Source organism: Primulina huaijiensis, chromosome 9 (assembly GCF_012295235.1).
Source record: "Primulina huaijiensis isolate GDHJ02 chromosome 9, ASM1229523v2, whole genome shotgun sequence".
Classification (NCBI taxonomy): Eukaryota; Viridiplantae; Streptophyta; class Magnoliopsida; order Lamiales; family Gesneriaceae; genus Primulina; species Primulina huaijiensis.
In genome coordinates this window covers 15,772,404-15,792,260 of record NC_133314.1, presented here as the reverse complement: position 1 = coordinate 15,792,260, position 19,857 = coordinate 15,772,404, and the positions used below count along the sequence as shown (strand labels likewise).

Here is a 19,857-nt window from a genome sequence, read left to right as displayed (position 1 = left end):
TATCTTCTTCAAAAATCTCTGTTGAATTTCAGTAGGTGTAAGTGAAAATTTATGGAAGTTTACCACCCACCACTATTCTTTTTTCATTGATTTAGGAGGAATTACTAATTACATGCTCTTTAAATTGATTATTTGAGTAGGAGGATTGGTATTCCTTTGAGTATTCATCTGAAGATGCTTCTGATCCCCCAACCTATATCATGGAGATCTTCCATGTTGAGATTCAATCTTCAACCTAAGCTTATTCCATTGAACTTTGAAGAATGATGATTTGATGCATTGTTGACTTCTATATTTGAGGCGAAGAATCCTCTACCATAATCCATGATCCCCGGTCCTCCGAAATTTGAACCCCCCAGAATATTCTTGACTCCTTGGTTTTATGGTTGATGATCATCGATGGTATTCTTGATTCTTTGGCCTTTTGGTCATGGATCCCCTAATATCATTTACATTTCCCCATCTTTCAAGTGCATTCCTACTAAAATGATGATTCTCTCTGCTTGAACTTTTTGTGTACGTGTCATTCATTTCAAACATCTTATCTTTGGGCACCCAACAATCTTTTATGGATTTCTTGAGGTATTTTTCTGTCGTTGGCTTCAAAAATCATATTACAGGGTATCCAACACTTCTTTATGACTTTCTAAAAGCGATTCTTGTTTTTCATCTTCTGGCACGAGTGTTTTGCATCAAATATAAATTCTTTGGGAATCCAATACTTTTTCATCACATTATTCTTCAATTTTTCTTTCTTTATTTGATTAATCAACATATCATGTTCCACTATTTTGCCTCTCGAGCTATTCACATCATTCAGTAAAGTCTTCGAAACATAAAACTCTTCATCTTTATTCATTAGACCATCATTCTGTGCAAAATCTTCTTTTATATGAACACAGTCTGGATTTTGGATATCATCTCCCACATTTGAGTGACCTGGCAATGCATCGGAATAATGGTACTGATGATAATTTTTTGATGATTCTCAAACCTCGGCATTTTGTTTGTGGTCATTTTTCTACTCTTCCTCGCTATTCTGGATGTCTTTTCCTTAGCCAGAATTCTGCTGAATTTCCACCGATTCTTTCAATTCACTTCCTATAGTAGACACGATATTGCTCACCTTTCTGTCATACAACTTATGACTTTCTCCATATGTCTCATGACACTCAACATAATCAATTCCAATTTCTTGAGTCTTTTCTTGTACTTCGGGTTTGAAGTAACATGAGGAACTACGGGTCCTTCATCAATTTCTTTGGGATGCTCTTTTTGATAATTCACCATGTTTTGAAAGAATCCTCCAGCTAATCCTTCTTTCTCTTCAGTTCCTTGCTCTAGCTCATCACGTGAATCCGTGTTACTTTTTCAGAAACATAATCATATGGATTTGAAAAATGAGAAATCATGTATTCGCCACTATCAAATAGTGCATTCAATTCTTGTGAATGCATCCTTCTGATGTAGCTTTCACGTACATTTTGCATCATTTTCCTTGTAAAAGAAGCTCGAGGAATCCATATTTCATTTCTCGTAATATAACCATATAGATCTCCATGTTCCCAACAATTTGTTTGAGCATTCCATTGATGTAATAAACTCCTATAATAATATTCATCATATGATCTCCATCTTTCCCTGACAAAAGATACCCGAGAAATACACTTTTCATCATGTGAAAAGTCATTATATAAATCTGAAAAATCTGAAATCATATATCATTCTTTTCAAGTATCCACTGAGTATATTCCTTCCGATGGTTCATGAACCTACTGGATTTTGCATAATCTTTTCGTCATTCTTAGTATTTCCCCCTTTTCTTGGCGGCATGTTCTTTCTCATGTGATCGATGTAGGTGAGGGAGCCAGTGGTGGTGATGACTAAAGAGGATAAGCGGTTAGTGGTGGAAAGTATTTATTCGAATCATTCTATTTTTTTGCAACACTGATTCTTTTAATTGTTTGATTAGTAATAAGAAATATTTTTATTTTAAAACTTTAATGAATTTTGGTTTATCAAAACTTTGAGAATGTGTAAGGATCATTATTTGCTTTTGACAGATAACAGTGAGACGCTATTTTTATATTAGCGAAGACGATTTCTTTTCAATTTTGTTGTTGAAATTTTTATGAGTTTTGGACAGCAAGTTGTGAAATTTTACGCAAAATTTTATGTTTAAAAATTGCAAGGTTTCAGCCACTATTTTTATAAATATTATAAATAAAAAAATTTCACAATAAATTTTTTCAGAAATTTAAATTAAAATTAATATTATATTTATTTTATATAGTAAATAAAAATATTAATATATTTATTATTTTATAATTTTTACCAAATTTTTTAAGCTGAAAAATACAACAAATATTCACATAAACATCACAATTCAAAATCTAAAATCCAAATTACATAACCAAATACCGATTACACATAAAAAAATGTTGATGAAATTGATTTATCAAAGACCCGGTTGGTTATTAATAACCTACCGGTTCTCTACGATTTTAAACGATTCGATTGCTTTTTTGAGTTTCAGCACATATCCGGACCGGTAGAACGGGTCAACTAGTCTAACCGTCCGATCCGATTCAAAAAATACTACCTGAGGCGAGTCAAACGACCGCATCATGTGCCTCAAGTTAGGTACGGGACTATTTATGCAGTAATTTAAAATTCAATTTTTTTTGCTGCCGCTGGCTAAAACTTTCATTGCCAAGAAAAAGATGGAAATTTCAAAGTAGAAACTTTGTCTTCGTATAATTGTATGGTTCCATACTACGCAATAGATTGAACTAAATTTAATACCAAGACGTATTGCGTAAGTTATAGATTGTGTTAAGAAGTTGTGGGGCTCATGAAATGTAAATATTAAATAATTTGACCAACTAATATTATATCAAGATATATTTCACAAAGGGTAGTACAAATTTACCAAATTTTAGTATTCTATTAGTCTAAATCCAACCAAATTCTAGAAGTTGCCAAATATTGGCTGACCATTATATGGGAAGCCAAACGAAATTATTTTGGAAAATAATATATTTATTCATATTGTATGCGTTGAAGAAGATAAGTGTGCCTTAATAACAATTTAAAAATCAAAATTCAATTATTTGGTGCATTTTGCAAACTTTTAGACTTATCGATCGGAAACAAACTAATCTCTTTAGAACATATGGCCCCCAAAGTGTAATATCATCATTAATTTATATTTACGGTAGCAGAAGCGTATGTAATTCTTTAATTTATAAAAATAAAAAAAATTATGAATTCAACAGAACAGTTACGGTCCAACAATCTTTTAAATCAAGAATGCAACATGTTTTTTAGCATTAACGTTTCATCATAAAATTCCACAAACATTTAAAATAAATGTTTTAACATTTATTATAGCATTTAGGGCACTGCCAGGACGTCTAACATTTTCCAAGAGTAAAATAACCGTTTTGCCCTGAAACCCAAACTTTTCCAATTTATCCTTAAACCTTAAAACGATGACTCAAACAATTCCAAACTTAACATATCACCTTAAAATACACCCTTAACTATTTCTTAGACGTACACTTAGGCTTCTCGACTAATTTCCCAATTCGTTTATAAACTTAAACGTACATCCCGGTTTTGACTCGTAAGGACTCGAAACTTAACCAAATTTGAACCAAAGCTTAATAACACCAAACCATACCATGTATAACCTAAATCAAGCCCATTAAACCCTGGACCAGCCTAGGACACCTACTGAATTTTTGTCTCTATCTTATCGAAAACCCTATTTTACATACCATGGGTTTCTTCATACCTAAGCCCTAACCATCATGTCCAGCCCCTAACCATTGACCCTAGGACACTACTCATGCCCTTGACAACCTACTGGACCAAGCATAGCACCCCAACCGTGCCCAGCCCTTCAAGCCGTGCTCTAGGAGCCATGCACGACGTCCAGCTTGCGTACCAGCCCCTAGCCTTCGCACCAGCCACCGTGCAGCCACCCTAGGACCCTACTGGACCCCTATGGACCCTACTAGACTGAGCCTACCCAGCCTAGAAGCAACAGCCACTCAACCCTTCGCCCACAAGCCATACGCGCCGAGCCCTTTGCTCCCAGCCCCTTGCCCTTGAACCAACCCTCGTGCAGCCTACCTAGAATCATGGCTCAGCCCTTTTGAGACCCCTGGATGAGCACTAATAGCAGCTAGCAGCCGCCTGCACCTAGGAAGCAAACCCCACCAAAATTCGAAACCCTAGTCTTCCTTAGCCCCAATTTTCATCCATATTCGTCACCCTCTTTGTCCACTCTTTAAACATGCACCTAAGGGTCCTTAAACATGTTGAAAAACACCCCTTCTCATAGTCCTACCATGGAAGCCCCTTCATGCATCAATAGCAAGAGTTTTAAATCATAAAATCTTGAGTTTTGGGCATAACATGGCATAAAAACGAGAATAATACAAGGGTTCATATTTTTTCCATGCAAACATGCATCAAACATATAATATGGTGTGATAGATGAGCAAAAAGAGATTAAGACGTGCATTTGCGTATATTATGCACGGAAATCAACATGCGATACGAGGGACGTTGCTGGAGAGACATGGGAAGAATCCTTGCTGCGTTTTTCCTGAAAGTTCACGTGAATTGCTTGCCTTGGATGTGTGGTGTGTGACTTGGCTGCTGATGGAGAGTCCTAGTTGTTTATAGGGGTGGGGCGTGTGGTTTAATGCGTGTGAGTTAGGGTTTTAGGGTCTTGTTTTTAACATAAAATAGCATGGCAAGGTTTAGGAGCAATAACATGGGTACAATAGGTACATTAAGCTCATTAGAGGATAATTAAAATATTTTGTTAAGGAAAGTTTGTGAAAATATTAGTCGAGTTATCAAAAAGTCCTTATTTTTCTCGAAAATCGATTGTCGGTTTAAAATACGACTCGACGTATAAAAACACCTCAAAACACCTCATTTTCAAAAATTTCATTTAAAATACACCACACATTAAACAATTAAAAATAATTATTTAATAAAAATATTTTTCCTTATATGGTCATCGGTCTCCGTTCCTCGATCGCATTTCGAATAATCTTTAAAACACATTTTTATGCATTCTAACAGAAAATCCTATTTTAAACATGTAATCATGCACATCATAATTAATTCATGTCATTAAAACCATTTAATTAATCCATGGTTTTAAAATTCGCCAAGCGCTAGTCGGGCTCCAGACTAGTGCCTAGAGCCTAGGCCGCCTAGGCGTCTCTAGGCGGATTCCACGGTATCAAGAGACTTGTAAATGGTTTTTAAACTAAATTTTAGCCCAAACTTTGTTAAAATCCAATTGACACCTACTTCATTCCTCCTGCTTAAGTCGGATCAAAATAATAGGCAATGCAAAAGAAATCAAAATAACGAAAAAATTACAATTAGATTCTGGTTTGATTTTTTTATGCATGCATAAGTAAATAAACAAAGAAGATGAGAGTCGCATGTTAGGACAAGCGCAAGCCAACAAATCGTGGTTTTAATTGGGCTTTCAATCCCAAAAAATTAAAAGCATGAGCCTATAATTCTTTCTTATGTCATGTACTAGTTTAATTCGGCTTTCAAAAATTAAAAGCTCAAAAAAAATTCCCAAAATAACTAACGCCTGGGCCCGCCTTGAATGGCCTAGGACCATCTAGGCCCGCCTAAGAGTGCCTAGGCGCCCTTGCCGCATAGGCTGACCGCCTAGAATCTTTTCGGTGTGGTCAAGCGGCGCCTAACGTCTTAGAATATTGAATTAATCATTTTCCATTTTTCTTAGAATTGCATGCAGTTGAATTACGCTATCGTATTTTTTGGACCTTACAAAATATATCTATTTCGAACCGAATTCGAACCTTGAATTTTTCACCACATTCAATTCATTTGCACCCCTAAGTGATACCGATAAATGATATCTACAAAAAATATAGCATACGAATTCATAAATGTGTAACCTCCTATAGATAAATAATGATCAAAGGAAAAACAAGTTGTAAATTTAAGTTACACAACAACTCTTGTACAACTCTTGTGAAACCGTCTTACAGACCAATTTTGTGAAAAATATCTCCAACCTGACCCATGAAAAATATTATTTTTTATGTCAAAAAATATTAATTTTCATTGTAAGTACAGACCGAATCGATCCATCTCATAAATCCTTACTCTTGACTATATCAGTCTGATTTATTTTTTGTTGGGCCAACTTGGAGTAACACGACACGATTTAAGTATATTCTTATTAGTAGGACATTATGAGATGCATCGACATATTTTGCCACTTCATCCTACATTTCCTAATCAGCCCAAAGATAATCAGAGATCTAAATTTATTTAACTAGTAATTAAAGGGTCTATTGGAAAAATATCAACACAAAACAAAGAGGCCCTTACTCTGCTTTTGCTAGATTGTTGGTACCTTACGACCCTTCCCTTTCAATTAATGAAAATTTCTGATTTATGGTTCTTTCTACAAATATATAAGAGAGACAGAGAGAATGCAGAGAAAAAAAATACTCCATACACTAGGGGTAATGTGGCAAGTCAAGATGAGATCAAATATAGAAAGGAACAAACCTACCTTAACGTTTGGCATGACGGAAATAAGTATGAAATGGGATTGCCCAATTTCTTACTTCTGTACAGATGCATAATAAACAAAGCCTTTGCCAATGATGGTTTTGCATTATGTAATCTAAAATCAATCAAATGAAACAATACACTCTGTAGAATTTGAATTGCTAGCAGGGATGACCACCTGTCCCAGGTAATATGTACAAGAAAGCTATGCAACCTTAGCCACAACTTGTTATTTTAGAAAAAAAAAATTTCTTCTTTGAAATCTCAAAATCTTCACAAATTATGGGAAAGTGTAGAAAATCAACATATAAAGAGAGAAAATGAGCATAATAGTGAGGCAGTAAATGGACACAAAACTGAGCCGCTCCCACGAAAGCATCAAAAACTCTAGGGCATTTCTAAGATATAAACTGAAGTACTTCATTACCTACTCTCCTGTGAAAGGGCTAAAAGCCATCTCCTGCATTTAAGAAACATAGAGAAGTTACTAAAAGTGTTTCAGGATAAAGAAATTGGGCCATCAGAAAACATAGAGCAGATAATCACGGTCATGGTGTAGCTATCATCCAAACCTGATCACAAATGGGACAGGCATCGCTTCTTTCCATCCATTCAAGTATACAAGCAAGGTGGAAATGGTGGTCACATCCTGTGATGATTTTTGGGTTCTCTGAGTCATATTCTGCAGCAAGGGTGAAGAAGTCAAATTTCAGTTCTCGAAGCACAAAAATGCGTATGAGAGGAGTTACAAAAGTGGTTTTGCCAGACCTTCAAGACAAGTGGGACAAACATCCTCCTCATCTTGCAAAGATGGAACAAAAGGCTCAACTGACTTCTTAAGTTCTGAATTTTCATTTTCTGATTCCTGTGAAGCAGCCAGATCAATATTTATTTCTGCCTTCCCATCAGAATTCACGCTCTTTAACTTGGTCTCTAAATTTGTGTATTCAACAACAATGGTGTTTGTCATTTTCAAAGCCACTGCCACTTTATTTCCAGGAATTTCTTGATTTGATGGTGGAGCAGGTGGGGGTCCAAATGGTATAGGCGCAGGCGGAGACCGGTAAGTATCTGGGACTGAGGTATCTAGATTTGTATCGACCAAAATCCCCGTAGAGAGAGTAGCGACTGTTGAAATGTGAGGTGATAAGGGTTCATGCTCTTCAGAGACTGGATGCTGCAAGTTAAATCGCCGCAATAGAAAATCAAATTACTTAGTGAAAAACCTACATCAAGAATATCCAAAACAAGATAGTAACTCATAATCACAGCTAAAGAAGAAGGAAGAAACCAAGAGCTAATACACACATAACACATCTGTGTTCAGAGGCAATAGGAAAAATTAACGAGCCTTTAATAATTCGTGCTATTATATAGAATAGTGTAAGAAAGAATTTTTAAAGCAAGGTTTGTTCTACAACACTGAGATGAAAGAGAGAACAGTTGCCTTCATCAGCAGCACAGAAGCACTATCTAAAGCATTCTGAACAAGTCATTGCATTATGTGTTCCATTATTATAATATTGCCACAAATATCACGATGCTGATCCTTTCAATACTAAAGCACAAGCTAATATAAGCAATCTACATTGATTTCCTTTCACCACCATTTTTTCCCAAGCCGTTCACGGTCATCACTCTTTTCTGTTGGATTTGGTGGAGAAGAGGGCGGATTATTATTTGCATTCCAGGTAATCATTTTCGTACAGTGTACTGCGTTTAAGAATAACTAGCACAGAGCACTCCTATGCCAGAATAACTAGCACAGAGCACAGATACTAAATATGTCACTGGCCTCCAGGACAGCCCTATAGCCATTGCCAGATTTCACATGAAGCAAGATTACAATGACACATTCAGTGAATTTTACGTTATTGCAATCCACATTTTGAATAGCAGTGATTTTGACCAAACTAAAGACTTACAATCCAGACCACATTTATCATAATCACCAAGTTGGGATGGTTAACCTAATGTCTACTAGAAAAATGATATTGTTTTCACACACGAGAATTTGAGATAGAATGCTGCTTGAACACAGACATCAAGAAATAAGTAAACCACTGCTTTTACAATTCATAGAAAATCAAGCATTTAGATAAATTTTATGAGGTCTTATTCAACCGGATGAACCCATCGATATTATTAAGATTGATAGAAAAGTGCAATTGATTAGGCAGAGGATATCACCGACGTTAAAGTATGCTGATGTACTGTTCTGTTCAGTACTCTCAGATGCACAGCAACAACAGCAGCCTCCCATCAGTGCTTAAATTATCCTTTCTGTTCACCTGGGGCAACCAGGAATTTGGTCATTGTTCCACCACTATACACATAAAAAGAAACATCATAATATGAGTCGTGAAAAATGTCATTTTGAAATCTGAACTGCGTCGCCCATACTTGGTTAACAAAAATGTACAGTCCAGAGTTAATTAATTAGAAAGCAAAATCATAGTAGCCATAATCATAAACTAAGAATTCTTCCGAAATATAGCACGAAAGAAGCTGAACATTACTAAAACACCAGCATCACATACTGTAGGCCATAGTAGCTTATTCCAACATGCAGATAAAGAGAAAATTTCAAGACCGAGCAAAAATATTTAATCTTATAATTTACCGTAAAAAAACATTGAAATTACCATTGCATTCAATATTTGCAAGAGGATATAGACTTTTTCCAGGTGCAAAAATTACTGCCGCTATTCTCTATGCATTTACCCCGGCACTAACTCAACGCAATTGTCTTGACTACAATGATCATCTTGTTTTTTCTTTGAGTAAAGGCACTACCAATTCTTACAGACCATCCGACTCCACGTCCTTTTGAATACAAAAAGAGTAGAAGAAATATGGATATAGTGAAAGCACTACATCAAACATGATCATAATCGTAGACCTATAAATTCAATTTAGAAATCCCATGACAAAAACTGGTATAAATATAGTTACAATTATTTTCCAATAAAACATAGTCAAACATAAACAAGTGAGCAAAAGTGGAAGATAAAGGATAGTCGAATATGACAAAAACAAGTAAGCAAATATGAACAAAAACATATAAACGTAGGCGGTAGATCACATAAACTTCTAGAATCATAAAATAATTCTAAGAAATAAAGAATGACAATTAGCTCAGCTAAATCATCAGAAAAATACAAACAAACTAAACGAAATTCATCACAGTAAAACCTCAAAAAACAAACAAAAAAACAAAAACAAACACTCGTACCGCACTCAGTAATACCGATTCAATAAAACTAATCGATATGAACAAAAAAAAAACCCATATTACAGATTAATCAGCCAAAAAAATTCAACAAACTAAAAAACAAACAGATTAATCATCCAAATAATTCAACAGAGGAATTCAGTTCAGCAAAAGCAAGAACACGTACAAAAACGCAAACACGTTTACGTGGCCAGAACGTATAACTCGCGAATACACAAAATTATAGACGTGTATGCGTATGTACTATGCATAAATACCTCTTGGAGGCGATGGAACTGACAGGAAGATAATCGAAAACTCTGAGAATACTGAGACTTTGAAAAAAGGTTTAAATATATTGGAATAAATAATTTATTATATTTATATTTTTTTAAATGATTTTTATTTTATTTTATAGTTTTTAATTAATAAATATTATTATTTTTTAAAAATAAAACTAGGAAACTGTTTGGATAGACATTACTTTTATTCACGTGCATTGTATTTTTTAGTTGAATTATTTGTATACAAAAATATTTATTAATTATGTTAACATTCTATATTTTTTTATGATTATAATTATAATTCAAAAGAACATATATCAATAAGGAAATATTTTAATAATTTGAGTAACATATCAACAAAGAAGTATTCTTAAAAAACTGTATTGGTCTTATCTCTTTGCTGTTTAGATCATAATATGTTGTCCGATTTTAATCAATAAACGTGTTTTTCGATTTTTGATAATTTTAGTTATTTTTCATTAAAATACTGATATGACACTATACACATCGTCGTTATGTCGGAGACACATAGACATCACATATGTTCTACATCAACGTTAGGTCGAAAAAAAACTAGCTAACGAATTCTCAATACGTACAATTTGAAATAATGTTTAATAATGATTTGGAAAAGGTGATGAACAATAATGTAGATATTTCACCTATTAAGATCATCATTCAATCTTCAAAAGATGATCACGACTGAAGAGAAATAAAACCAGAACCGAGATTCATGAAAATCAACTCAACTTATTGTCAGTTCACTCTCTATCGCCAGCTCTGATTCGGAGTCGAGGGAGGTTGGGGTAAATTGATGATACTTGCTAACAGCATAGCTCTTATCGTCCGGAATCCTAAAAGTGGAAGAGTCGATAAAAAGGGCTTGCAATTCTTAGTTCCGGAACTAAGAATTGGTTAATGAGACAACAGGTGCTAAGCAACTGCACAAAATTGTGCATACGCTTCTGTATATTCCCGTTATCGGAGGGGTATGTGCAAAATGTCAACAAACAAAATACAAATTGAGTTGCATAAAATTTTATGAACAGATAAAAGATGAAATAAAGGCTACCAAAAACAAGCTATATATCATACATCACCAAGCTTGACTGGCGCGATTATCGTCTGAGTTCTATAAAAAAAAGCCATTACGGCATTACCTTGAAACTGAAACATTTCTAACTATATCAAAGTATCTAACTTATAAAAAAAAAATACATGTACGTCCATTCTGGGTATTGCAGAATAGTCAGTAACCTAAACAATTCACTTTCTATTTTGGGTCAGGTCAGGAAGTACGCGAAAAACGGCCTTCAGTAATAATCAGTCCTGCAAAACGTGAATAGCCAAATATCCCATTTTCCAGTGTCACTTAAGGTCAAAATATACCAAGTAGTAACCGGATGTGTTCTAACTTTATATAGGTAATACCTTCTCTCGTGTTTGCTGCAGCTAACTGACACCAGTCTGCACCACTGGGAAGAAAGACCAGTCGTTCAATGATGTTCCCTCCTCACCAAGAATCTTCTCATTCACCCACCAGTCAGACCCCACTACCGGTTCATCGCAGCGTCCATCTATGTTGTCGAATTTGAACTCTTTGGCTGATCCGAGAGTAATTGTTCTGGTTTTTTCATGATGCGGTCCATTCTCACTGTTGGTCTGAGCTTTCTCGGAGATGCAAATGATAGTTTCTCCAGCTGAACCACCAGTTTCTTCAGTGAACTGTAATGGCTTTTCTTCTCCTCTGCGTTCTACATTCTCAACAGACACTGCTATGGCTTTGGGTGAGGTCATTGGCTCTTTTTCCACACATTGTAAAACTTCTTCGGCCGGTATCTCAAAAGAAACTCTGTGCACAACCACAGTATCATCATTCATCGATCCATTATGTGTATCTGGAAGCGAAGCAGCATCTGAATCTCGGCGCTTCACAAGGCAAAGCTCACAAGATGTAGCACCAGCAGCATCTGGAGTCACTGCACCTGATCCTTGGCGTGATTCCCATCCACAAAGAATGATCTTGTCAAGATCTAATAGTTTAGGTGGATTTCCAGTTCTAAACTCAAGGAAAAAGGGATGTCCACTGGCAAACTCATGATCAGGGAAAGGTGATGTGGTGCCCGAACCAGAGATGCCTGAGCAAGGAGAGATCAAATGGCTGACTGGACTGCCAGGCTGAAGCTGATATGATTGAAATTCATACTGGGATAAAGGGTATCTTTGATCACCTTCACCATTGTGGAGGTTGGGTTCGAGAAGCCGAGCAAAAGGCACCTCAGGAGAAGAAGGCATGGTCAAGTGGACTGATTCTGGGGGAGGAGTATAGGGTGCAGTTGATGGTTCGGTGGTGAAGGTCGAGAAGACTGGGGGTGAGACTAACTGGGTCTCATGCGCATAAGGACCAATTGCAAATATTGAAGCAGGGCCACCAGGAGAATACATTTTTGTAGAGGCAGAAGTGAGAGATAATAAGCCAGTTGGTGACTGAGTTGCAGAAGGTGATTCTGATTGAAGAAATGATGCCGGAGATGAAGGAGGTGCAGCAAAAGGCAGCACTATGGAAGGTGGCTGGGATGGATGTCCAGGTACAGAAGCATCTGCTCCTGCAGCTGCAGTTTCAGGAACTAGAACTGCATGTCCAATTCGATGGCTATTCTTTTGCGATCCAAAACACCAATAAAGGCTCCACCAGCTTCCCCACCTTCTTTTCTACAATAACATAGAACAAATCACATTACATGAGAATGAGGATCGCAATACAGAAATCAATCCGATTTATGAAAATGAAGCCCTTGAAAGTTTACAGCACATGACCATAATAAAAATAAAGCATATGGACACTGGACAGCATTCATCACTGAACCCAAAGTTGAAACTTTATGCAAGATTCAGAAATTCGCCAGAAGTTAGTAGTGTAATTCTATTTTAGTGAAAATTAAAGATAAAATACAAGGCTACACCTAACAGTGTCCACAACCACACTGAAGAAACTTCCTCCCTTTGTCAAATTCTAGTGCACAAAGGCAATTAGACATAGCAGCTCAAAAGAAATCAACTACTATTGTTAAAATCAGAGTTAGGTAAATTCGGTTTAGCTCAGGAGTGTTTTGAGTTTCTTTGTAACCTCAAAGAGTGGTAGAATAGAAAAAAATAAGAGCATCACTGGGGCTACATCATGATACAGAGACTACAGTCCGTATTGAAGTCTACAAAGAATTAAAAATTCTGATTACAAATTACTCAAAAATTCTGCAGCTTCAATAAGTTTAAAAATTTCAGCAATCCATGGGCAGCAACTCTACATGTAAGATGAGTTGTGCTCCAGTGTCAGGTTTATCCTAGCAGATATGGAATTTAATCAAAGCGAGTGCTGGCTGCGAATGGTAAGATCCAGACTGGTAAACCAACCCACAATAAAACAGGTGAACCACTGTGATCAACATTCCTTCTCATTTTGTATCCGTATTCATAAATTAAACAACTATCTCAGGAGAGAAACTTGAATTCTGCTTCTACATTCTTTCGCGATTGATAAACAAATTTTACAAGCTTGGGATAATTTTGAAACCCTTTCTCCTATGAAGAAACTCAGATCACCTTCCAGATATTCTTAAGTTTCCTTTACACAAAACCTGGTTCAAGTCAAAATATCGACGCTCTCAACAACATTCAAGCCTAAAACACGTAAAATTCAAACTTCTCGACAGCAACGACAAATCATAAAACTTAATCATCATATCTCTAATCCAATAAAAAAAACATGAAACTGAAACCAGCATTAAACACTTAACCAAGCGAATTCTAAAACACAACCATCAAACTACAACCAATGTCAAAGGTAAACAAAAAAATCACTAAGTAGCTTTCAACACAAACTAAGCACATAAAACGCTTAAATCATACAAATAATCAAAAATAAACTCTCCACACCTGAAACGAAGCTTGAGGAACGCGATCCTCCAAATATGCGACCGCAGTCGCGGCGGCGCTTATCGTCTCCGTCGCATCCGTTCCATTCACTCCTCCTCTTCTCATTGTTGACCAGATCAATCACACAAAATTTCACTCCAAAAATTTCCGAATGCGTAGCTTAAATTTCACATATTCATCGAACAAAAAACAAAAATAAAACTACCATTGAATAAAGGAAGAGAAAAAAATGCAGTTGTATGTATATGTGTAAGTATAGATTGATTTGGAGGTCAAACACGGCAATGACTTCAAAAGGGGTTGTCAATTGTATAATGATGATTATTATTAGGATCATGAGTAAAATTACATTTCTGTACATTATCGAAATGTCATGAAAGGGCTTCCGGGATGCATTGACTTGCATTCGATTCTGGGGCTAGTATAGGTATTTTGGTTAGGAATTTTTATTAATTGATTTTAAATCGAAAAAATGAATCTAACTTCAAATATGTGAATTTTAAATTTTGATTACTTCCATTTTTTTTTTGGATTTTTAAAATGAAAAAACAAATCGATTTAAATATAATACATGTAAAATATGTGTACTGTCTTTTTAATCATTTGTAATATATTCATCTTCTATATAATCGTGTCACTCATTTTATTTATCTAAAATTCATTCTCTTTTAACATACCATTGAAGACATTTGAGTATGTCTTTTGTGAGACGGTCTCACGAATCTTTATCTATTACACGGGTCAATCCTATCGATATTCACAATAAAAAGTAATATTCTTAGAATAGAAAGCAATATTTTTTCATGGATGACCCAAATAAGATATTCGTCTTACAAAATACGACCCGTGAGACCGTCTCACACAGGATTTTGCCAAGACAGTTTTAGTCATTTTGTTCTGATCTAGCTCTCCTTTCAATGCTTCAAGTGTTGGTACTTAGGTCGTATACAACACGAAACTACGAAACTACGATAATCAAAACCAAATATAATCAAAATAAAATAATTTGATTTTTGGACTAATATACCAACGGTGTCATTGTTTCCCTTTTATATGGTTTTATTTATTAATTAATTAATTGGGACAATAATAAATAAAAGAGATTAAGGGTATTTTCGTAATTGCTAAAGGCCACTAAAATAACTTTTTAAATTAATTAGATGCTTCTTCTTCCAAGCATGATGGCCGTAATTACCAAGAAAACCTTTTTCTTCGTTCTGATCACTGAATGTGCGCACGTGCGCATCGCTTTCGTGCGCACCCCGCGTATGTTTGGGCCCACAGTGAAAATTCTCCCCCTTTACCTGCAACCCAAACTAACTTGCACGGTTGGTTCACGTCTCCTAGACTACTTATAGTTTATTTTAAATTTAATAGATAATTGATGATTGACTATATCCCAATTATTGCATCCAAAAGTTATCTTTTCAAAACTACTATATTAACTTTGACTTTTTTCTCTTTTGATTTCATATTTTTTTTTGATTTTCTATGTCAAATCAATATTTTTATGGTGAAATTTAATTAAACATAAACATTTTTTTTTATTTTTCTTGTCTTACTTGTTGGGATCGAAACCATCTTACTTCCTTTTATTTGTAATGCGCTAAAAAGTCACCAATTTTATGAATCGTATACATGTTTATTGTATGAAATTCAATCATCGTAAAAAAATTAAAGAAAAGAGTGCATAAAACATATTTGATCTCAAAAAAGGGAAATAAAATTGTTTTGATACCAAGTAATAGAGGCGAAAAAATAGCTCGAAAAAAATGCAAATAAGAATAACCAAATTCGAGCGATAAAACTTGCTTTGTATTTTATTCCTAATTCATCCCGATGTCTTGAGATTTTGGAAATGATACGCATGACTGGAAACCACGGGGTGCGATAGAGCCTTCGAGGCTTTTAAGTCCAACTTCGCTTCAACCCTTTTAGCAAATGCTGCAAAAGAAAAGGAAGCAACCGCCGCCGAATCTTCGGGCGAATTCCTCCTTGTTCTCCTCAATCTTTTTTTTACTACTACTATTACTAGAAAAATAAATGTCTAATGCTAATATCTATATGGATTTCCTTTCTTCGCGAGTCATTTCTTATCATTTTGGAATAAAATATCCCTTATCGATGTTGGGACAGCCGATTTAGTTTCAATGCTCATAGCAGCAGTTGCAAGCTAGCAAACAAGTGAGATAGAAAAGTTCAAATTTGGCAATCCAAGAGTCCATTACAGCCAGCGAGCTAGTTTAAGACAGAAGGGCTTCCATTTTTCTTCTTTTTGTTTTGGATCGAGAAAAAGTGAATATCAGGATTTGATTTTTTTTTCAGACAGCTTTCAATATAACATAGAGCTATGCCCTTCTGGATGTCCGCTAGTCAGGAATGGAATGGGAGCGAGTACTAAATAAAGTATACGAGACAAATGAATGAAGTAATAGCGACCAACGAGCTATTGCTTACCTTTGCTTCCTTTCTCGATTTCGGTAGATGGTCTGTCGCTACTCGGCTTGCTGTGTTCAGCAGGGTTTAAGAATTCCATCGCTGAATGAAAACACTTCTTAATCATTTCTACCAACATAAAGCTCGGATGAAATCATAAAACTATATGATTCATCCGAAAATGAAGGTTACAACCTAAAAATATTTGAAGAGAAAACAGTCATCTACTTTTAGGAATCAATAAATCCTAACGATTGATTTTTTCAAGTATTAGTTGAATCTAAACTTCAATGATTGGCATATTATTTAATTCCAATCAAATAGAAATATAGAATATTTATTAAAAGATGATGACTTAAACAACGATCAAGATTAAACCTAAAACTAAATATCATAAAATTGGGTTAAATCACTAAATGTAACACCGTAAGTGTTGGGAAATTTTTTTCAAGTTATTGATCCGAATTCACACCAGATCGATCATCTCCAACTCTTTGAGCAATTGCCAATCTTCATTGTGTTGCAATTCTCTGAACAAAGATATAAAACTACGTATTGGAAATGCAACATAATGAAGATTAAATGCGTAAAGAACACAAGAGACTAGTTTACGTGGTTCGACAATGAATATGCCTACATCTACAGGAGAACAACCATCAATTATATTTCCCTTAAAATTACAACTCAATGCAAAAGAAAAGCGGAAATGAAAAATTGCAGAGAGAAATTTTCCCTTTCTTTGCGTGTATCAATGAGTTTCCAATGTCTCTTTTATATCAGCTTACAGCTGTCAACTGTCATAGTTGACAGTTTCTTTCTGAGTCAGTTGTTCCCCTAGGTTTTGACGAGTCCTTGCAACTGAATTCCTCAGACTCAAGTCCACCTCGACCAACTTGTTAAAAATTAGTTAAACAGTAAGAATTCAACTTGAACTACTAACTGGAACCTTGGCAACATTACACTCTAGTTATATAGAAATATTGAATTTTAATTACTACAAAAAAAAAAAAGCCTAAGAACGTCACCAACATTTGTCCCAAATGACATCAAATATGTCAAATAATGACACGTGTCTTATGTTCGAGACCCCTCAACTACCAATATCGATTGTAATTAAAAAAATAGCCTATTGTTAAAAGTAAAAATTTACGGTAAAAAATTAAAAATCTAAAACTCACAAAATATATTAAACTATATACTTTATAAAATTTTGTCTACTCAATTGTGTTCTTCTTCACAAATTGAGAGATCTATTTATAGAATTTCTTTGGAAATAATCCACAAATAAATACATCATTACATACATCATCACACACTAATTTTCAATATTTACAACTCTTATTTTCAACATTCAATAATTTCAACTCTTTATTTTCAACACTCCCCCTTGTGATGATGATAATGATACAATGATTGTCTTCATTACGTGTTTTTATACTTCCTCGTTAAAAACCTTACTAGGAAAAACTCATTGGGATAAAAACCATAGTAAGGGAAAAAAAGTACAGTCACATAAACTCCCCCTCATGTTAACATGAACGATTCTTCACAAATTTCGTAGATTGTGCATCTCAATGTTATATATATGATTTCTGAATATTGTCGTAAGAAGTGCTTTTGTGCAGAGATCTGATGAATTTTTACTTGATTGAATGTAACAAATATCAATATCTTTATTCTCCTCAAGTTCTTAGGTAAATGCAAAGAACTTAGGGGGAATATGTTTAATTCTGTCGCTTTTTATGTATCCCTATTTCATTTGAGTAACATATGCAATATTATCTTCATATAATATCACAGGCTTCTTGTCGAATGATAATCCGCATGAGATTTGGATATGTTCGGTCATTGATTTTAGCCACACACATTCACGGATTGCTTCATGTAGTGCAATAATCTCGGCGTGATTTGATAAAGTTGTTACAGGTGTTTGTTTATGTGAACGCCAAGAAATTGCAGTGCCTCCACGAGTAAATACATATCCGGTTTGAGAACGTGCCTTATGTGGATCAGACAAATACCCAGCATTAGCATAACCAATTATGCTTTGATTGGTATCTTTTGAATACAAAAGTACCAAGTCTGTCGTTTTTCGTAGATAACATAATATATCTTTAATTTCGTTCCAGTGTCTTTTTGTTGGATATGAGCTAAATCTTGCCAATAAATTCATAGCAAAAGATATACCAGGTCTTGTGCAATTTTCAAGATACATTAGGGCACCAATAACACTTAGATATGGTACTTCTGGACCAAGAATAACTTCATCATCTTCATATGGACGGAATGGATCATTTTCTATGTTTAATGATCTAACAACTATTGGAGTACTTAAAGGATTTGATTTATCTATATTAAAACGTTTAAGGATCTTTTTCTGTATAATTTGACTGGTGAAAAAATATTTCATATTCTTTTTGTTCAATTTGCAAACTAGACAATACTTTGTATTTCTAAGGTCTTTCGTTTCAAATTCTTCATTTAAGTATGACACAACTTCTTGAATTTCTTTATTCGTTCCAATGATGTTTAAATCATCAACATATATAGCAATAATTACGCATCCGGATGTTGTTTTCTTAATGAAAACGCAAAAGAATATTGAATCGTTTACATATCTTTTTTTCATTAAATGTTCACTTAGCCGATTATACCACATTCGGCCGGATTGCTTTAATTCATATAATGATCTTTGCAATTTCACAGAATAACATTATCTGGGTTTTGAACTTTGTGTTTCAGGCATCTTAAATTCTTCAGGGATTTTATATATATATATATTTTCACTTTCGAATAAAGACTCATTTGTACCCAACATGTTTTACACCTTCGGGTGTAAGGACTATAAACCCAAAAACGTTACGTTTATTTAGCGAATCCAATTCAACCTGAATGACATCTTTCCATTTTATCCACTCCTGTCGATTTTTACATTCACCAAAATATTTTGGTTCATGATCTTCATTGTCATTTATGATATCAAATACCACATTGTAAGCAAATATCTCATCAATTTCATTTATATCTTTTCGGTTCCATATTTTCCAGTATTAACATAATTGATAGAGATTTCATGATTCTCATCAGTTTGTGGTTCTTATGGAACATTTTCATCATCATGTATTTCTTTCGGAATATCATTCTTTATTTTGTGATCATCGTGTTTCTCTATGCTTTTTCTTTTTCGAGGATTTTTTATATCATTGGAACCGATTGGCCTTCCACGCTTCAATCGTTTTATGACATCATGAGTGTCTTCAATTTGTTTCTTTGGAATTTCAATTCGAGCAGGGACATTTACATCATTTATATATGATTTAGTTACACTTTTTGTGTCTGCAAATGCCTCTGGTATTTGATTTGCTATTCTTTGCAAGTGCACAATTTGCTGTACAT

General features: G+C 34.8%; 2 protein-coding genes across 9 annotated transcripts; both read right to left on the bottom strand.

The window, feature by feature from the left end:
• Positions 1-6,744: 6,744 nt before the first annotated feature.
• On the bottom strand, positions 6,745-10,143 carry LOC140985350 (probable E3 ubiquitin-protein ligase RHB1A). Of its 7 annotated transcripts, XM_073453189.1 has the most exons (6): positions 10,087-10,143; positions 8,789-8,920; positions 7,492-7,771; positions 7,363-7,440; positions 7,167-7,276; positions 6,745-7,054 (listed from the first exon to the last, which is right to left on the bottom strand). In XM_073453189.1, exons 2-6 carry the CDS (start codon positions 8,855-8,857, stop codon positions 7,022-7,024), a joined length of 570 nt encoding a protein of 189 aa, XP_073309290.1. In that variant the 5' UTR covers positions 8,858-8,920; positions 10,087-10,143; the 3' UTR covers positions 6,745-7,021. The 7 variants fall into 7 exon arrangements, with proteins under 7 accessions (XP_073309290.1, XP_073309283.1, XP_073309287.1 ...); XM_073453182.1 differs by having other exon boundaries at positions 7,363-7,771; XM_073453186.1 differs by having other exon boundaries at positions 7,363-7,771; positions 8,789-8,885.
• A 962-nt stretch (positions 10,144-11,105) lies between these two features.
• On the bottom strand, positions 11,106-14,286 carry LOC140984903 (uncharacterized). Of its 2 annotated transcripts, XM_073452591.1 has the most exons (3): positions 14,026-14,285; positions 11,524-12,804; positions 11,106-11,421 (listed from the first exon to the last, which is right to left on the bottom strand). In XM_073452591.1, exons 1-2 carry the CDS (start codon positions 14,128-14,130, stop codon positions 11,545-11,547), a joined length of 1,365 nt encoding a protein of 454 aa, XP_073308692.1. In that variant the 5' UTR covers positions 14,131-14,285; the 3' UTR covers positions 11,106-11,421; positions 11,524-11,544. The 2 variants fall into 2 exon arrangements, with proteins under 2 accessions (XP_073308692.1, XP_073308691.1); XM_073452590.1 differs by having other exon boundaries at positions 11,106-12,804; positions 14,026-14,286.
• Between the last annotated feature and the right edge of the window lie 5,571 nt (positions 14,287-19,857).

What these genes read in the sequence shown, in the direction of transcription:
- LOC140985350 (XM_073453182.1), bottom strand. Translation starts at nt 8,857, where the DNA reads ATGGGAGGCTGCTGTTGTTGCTGTGCATCTGAGAGTACTGAACAGAAC. An exon ending in TTGTCCCACTTGTCTTGAAG is followed by an intron (nt 7,277 to 7,362) that starts GTCTGGCAAAAC and finishes CCCTTGCTGCAG; the next exon opens with AATATGACTCAGAGAACCCA. An exon ending in CCTGTCCCATTTGTGATCAG is followed by an intron (nt 7,055 to 7,166) that starts GTTTGGATGATA and finishes TCTTAAATGCAG; the next exon opens with GAGATGGCTTTTAGCCCTTT.
- LOC140984903 (XM_073452590.1), bottom strand. Translation starts at nt 14,130, where the DNA reads ATGAGAAGAGGAGGAGTGAATGGAACGGATGCGACGGAGACGATAAGC. An exon ending in TTCCTCAAGCTTCGTTTCAG is followed by an intron (nt 12,805 to 14,025) that starts GTGTGGAGAGTT and finishes ATGTTATTGTAG; the next exon opens with AAAAGAAGGTGGGGAAGCTG.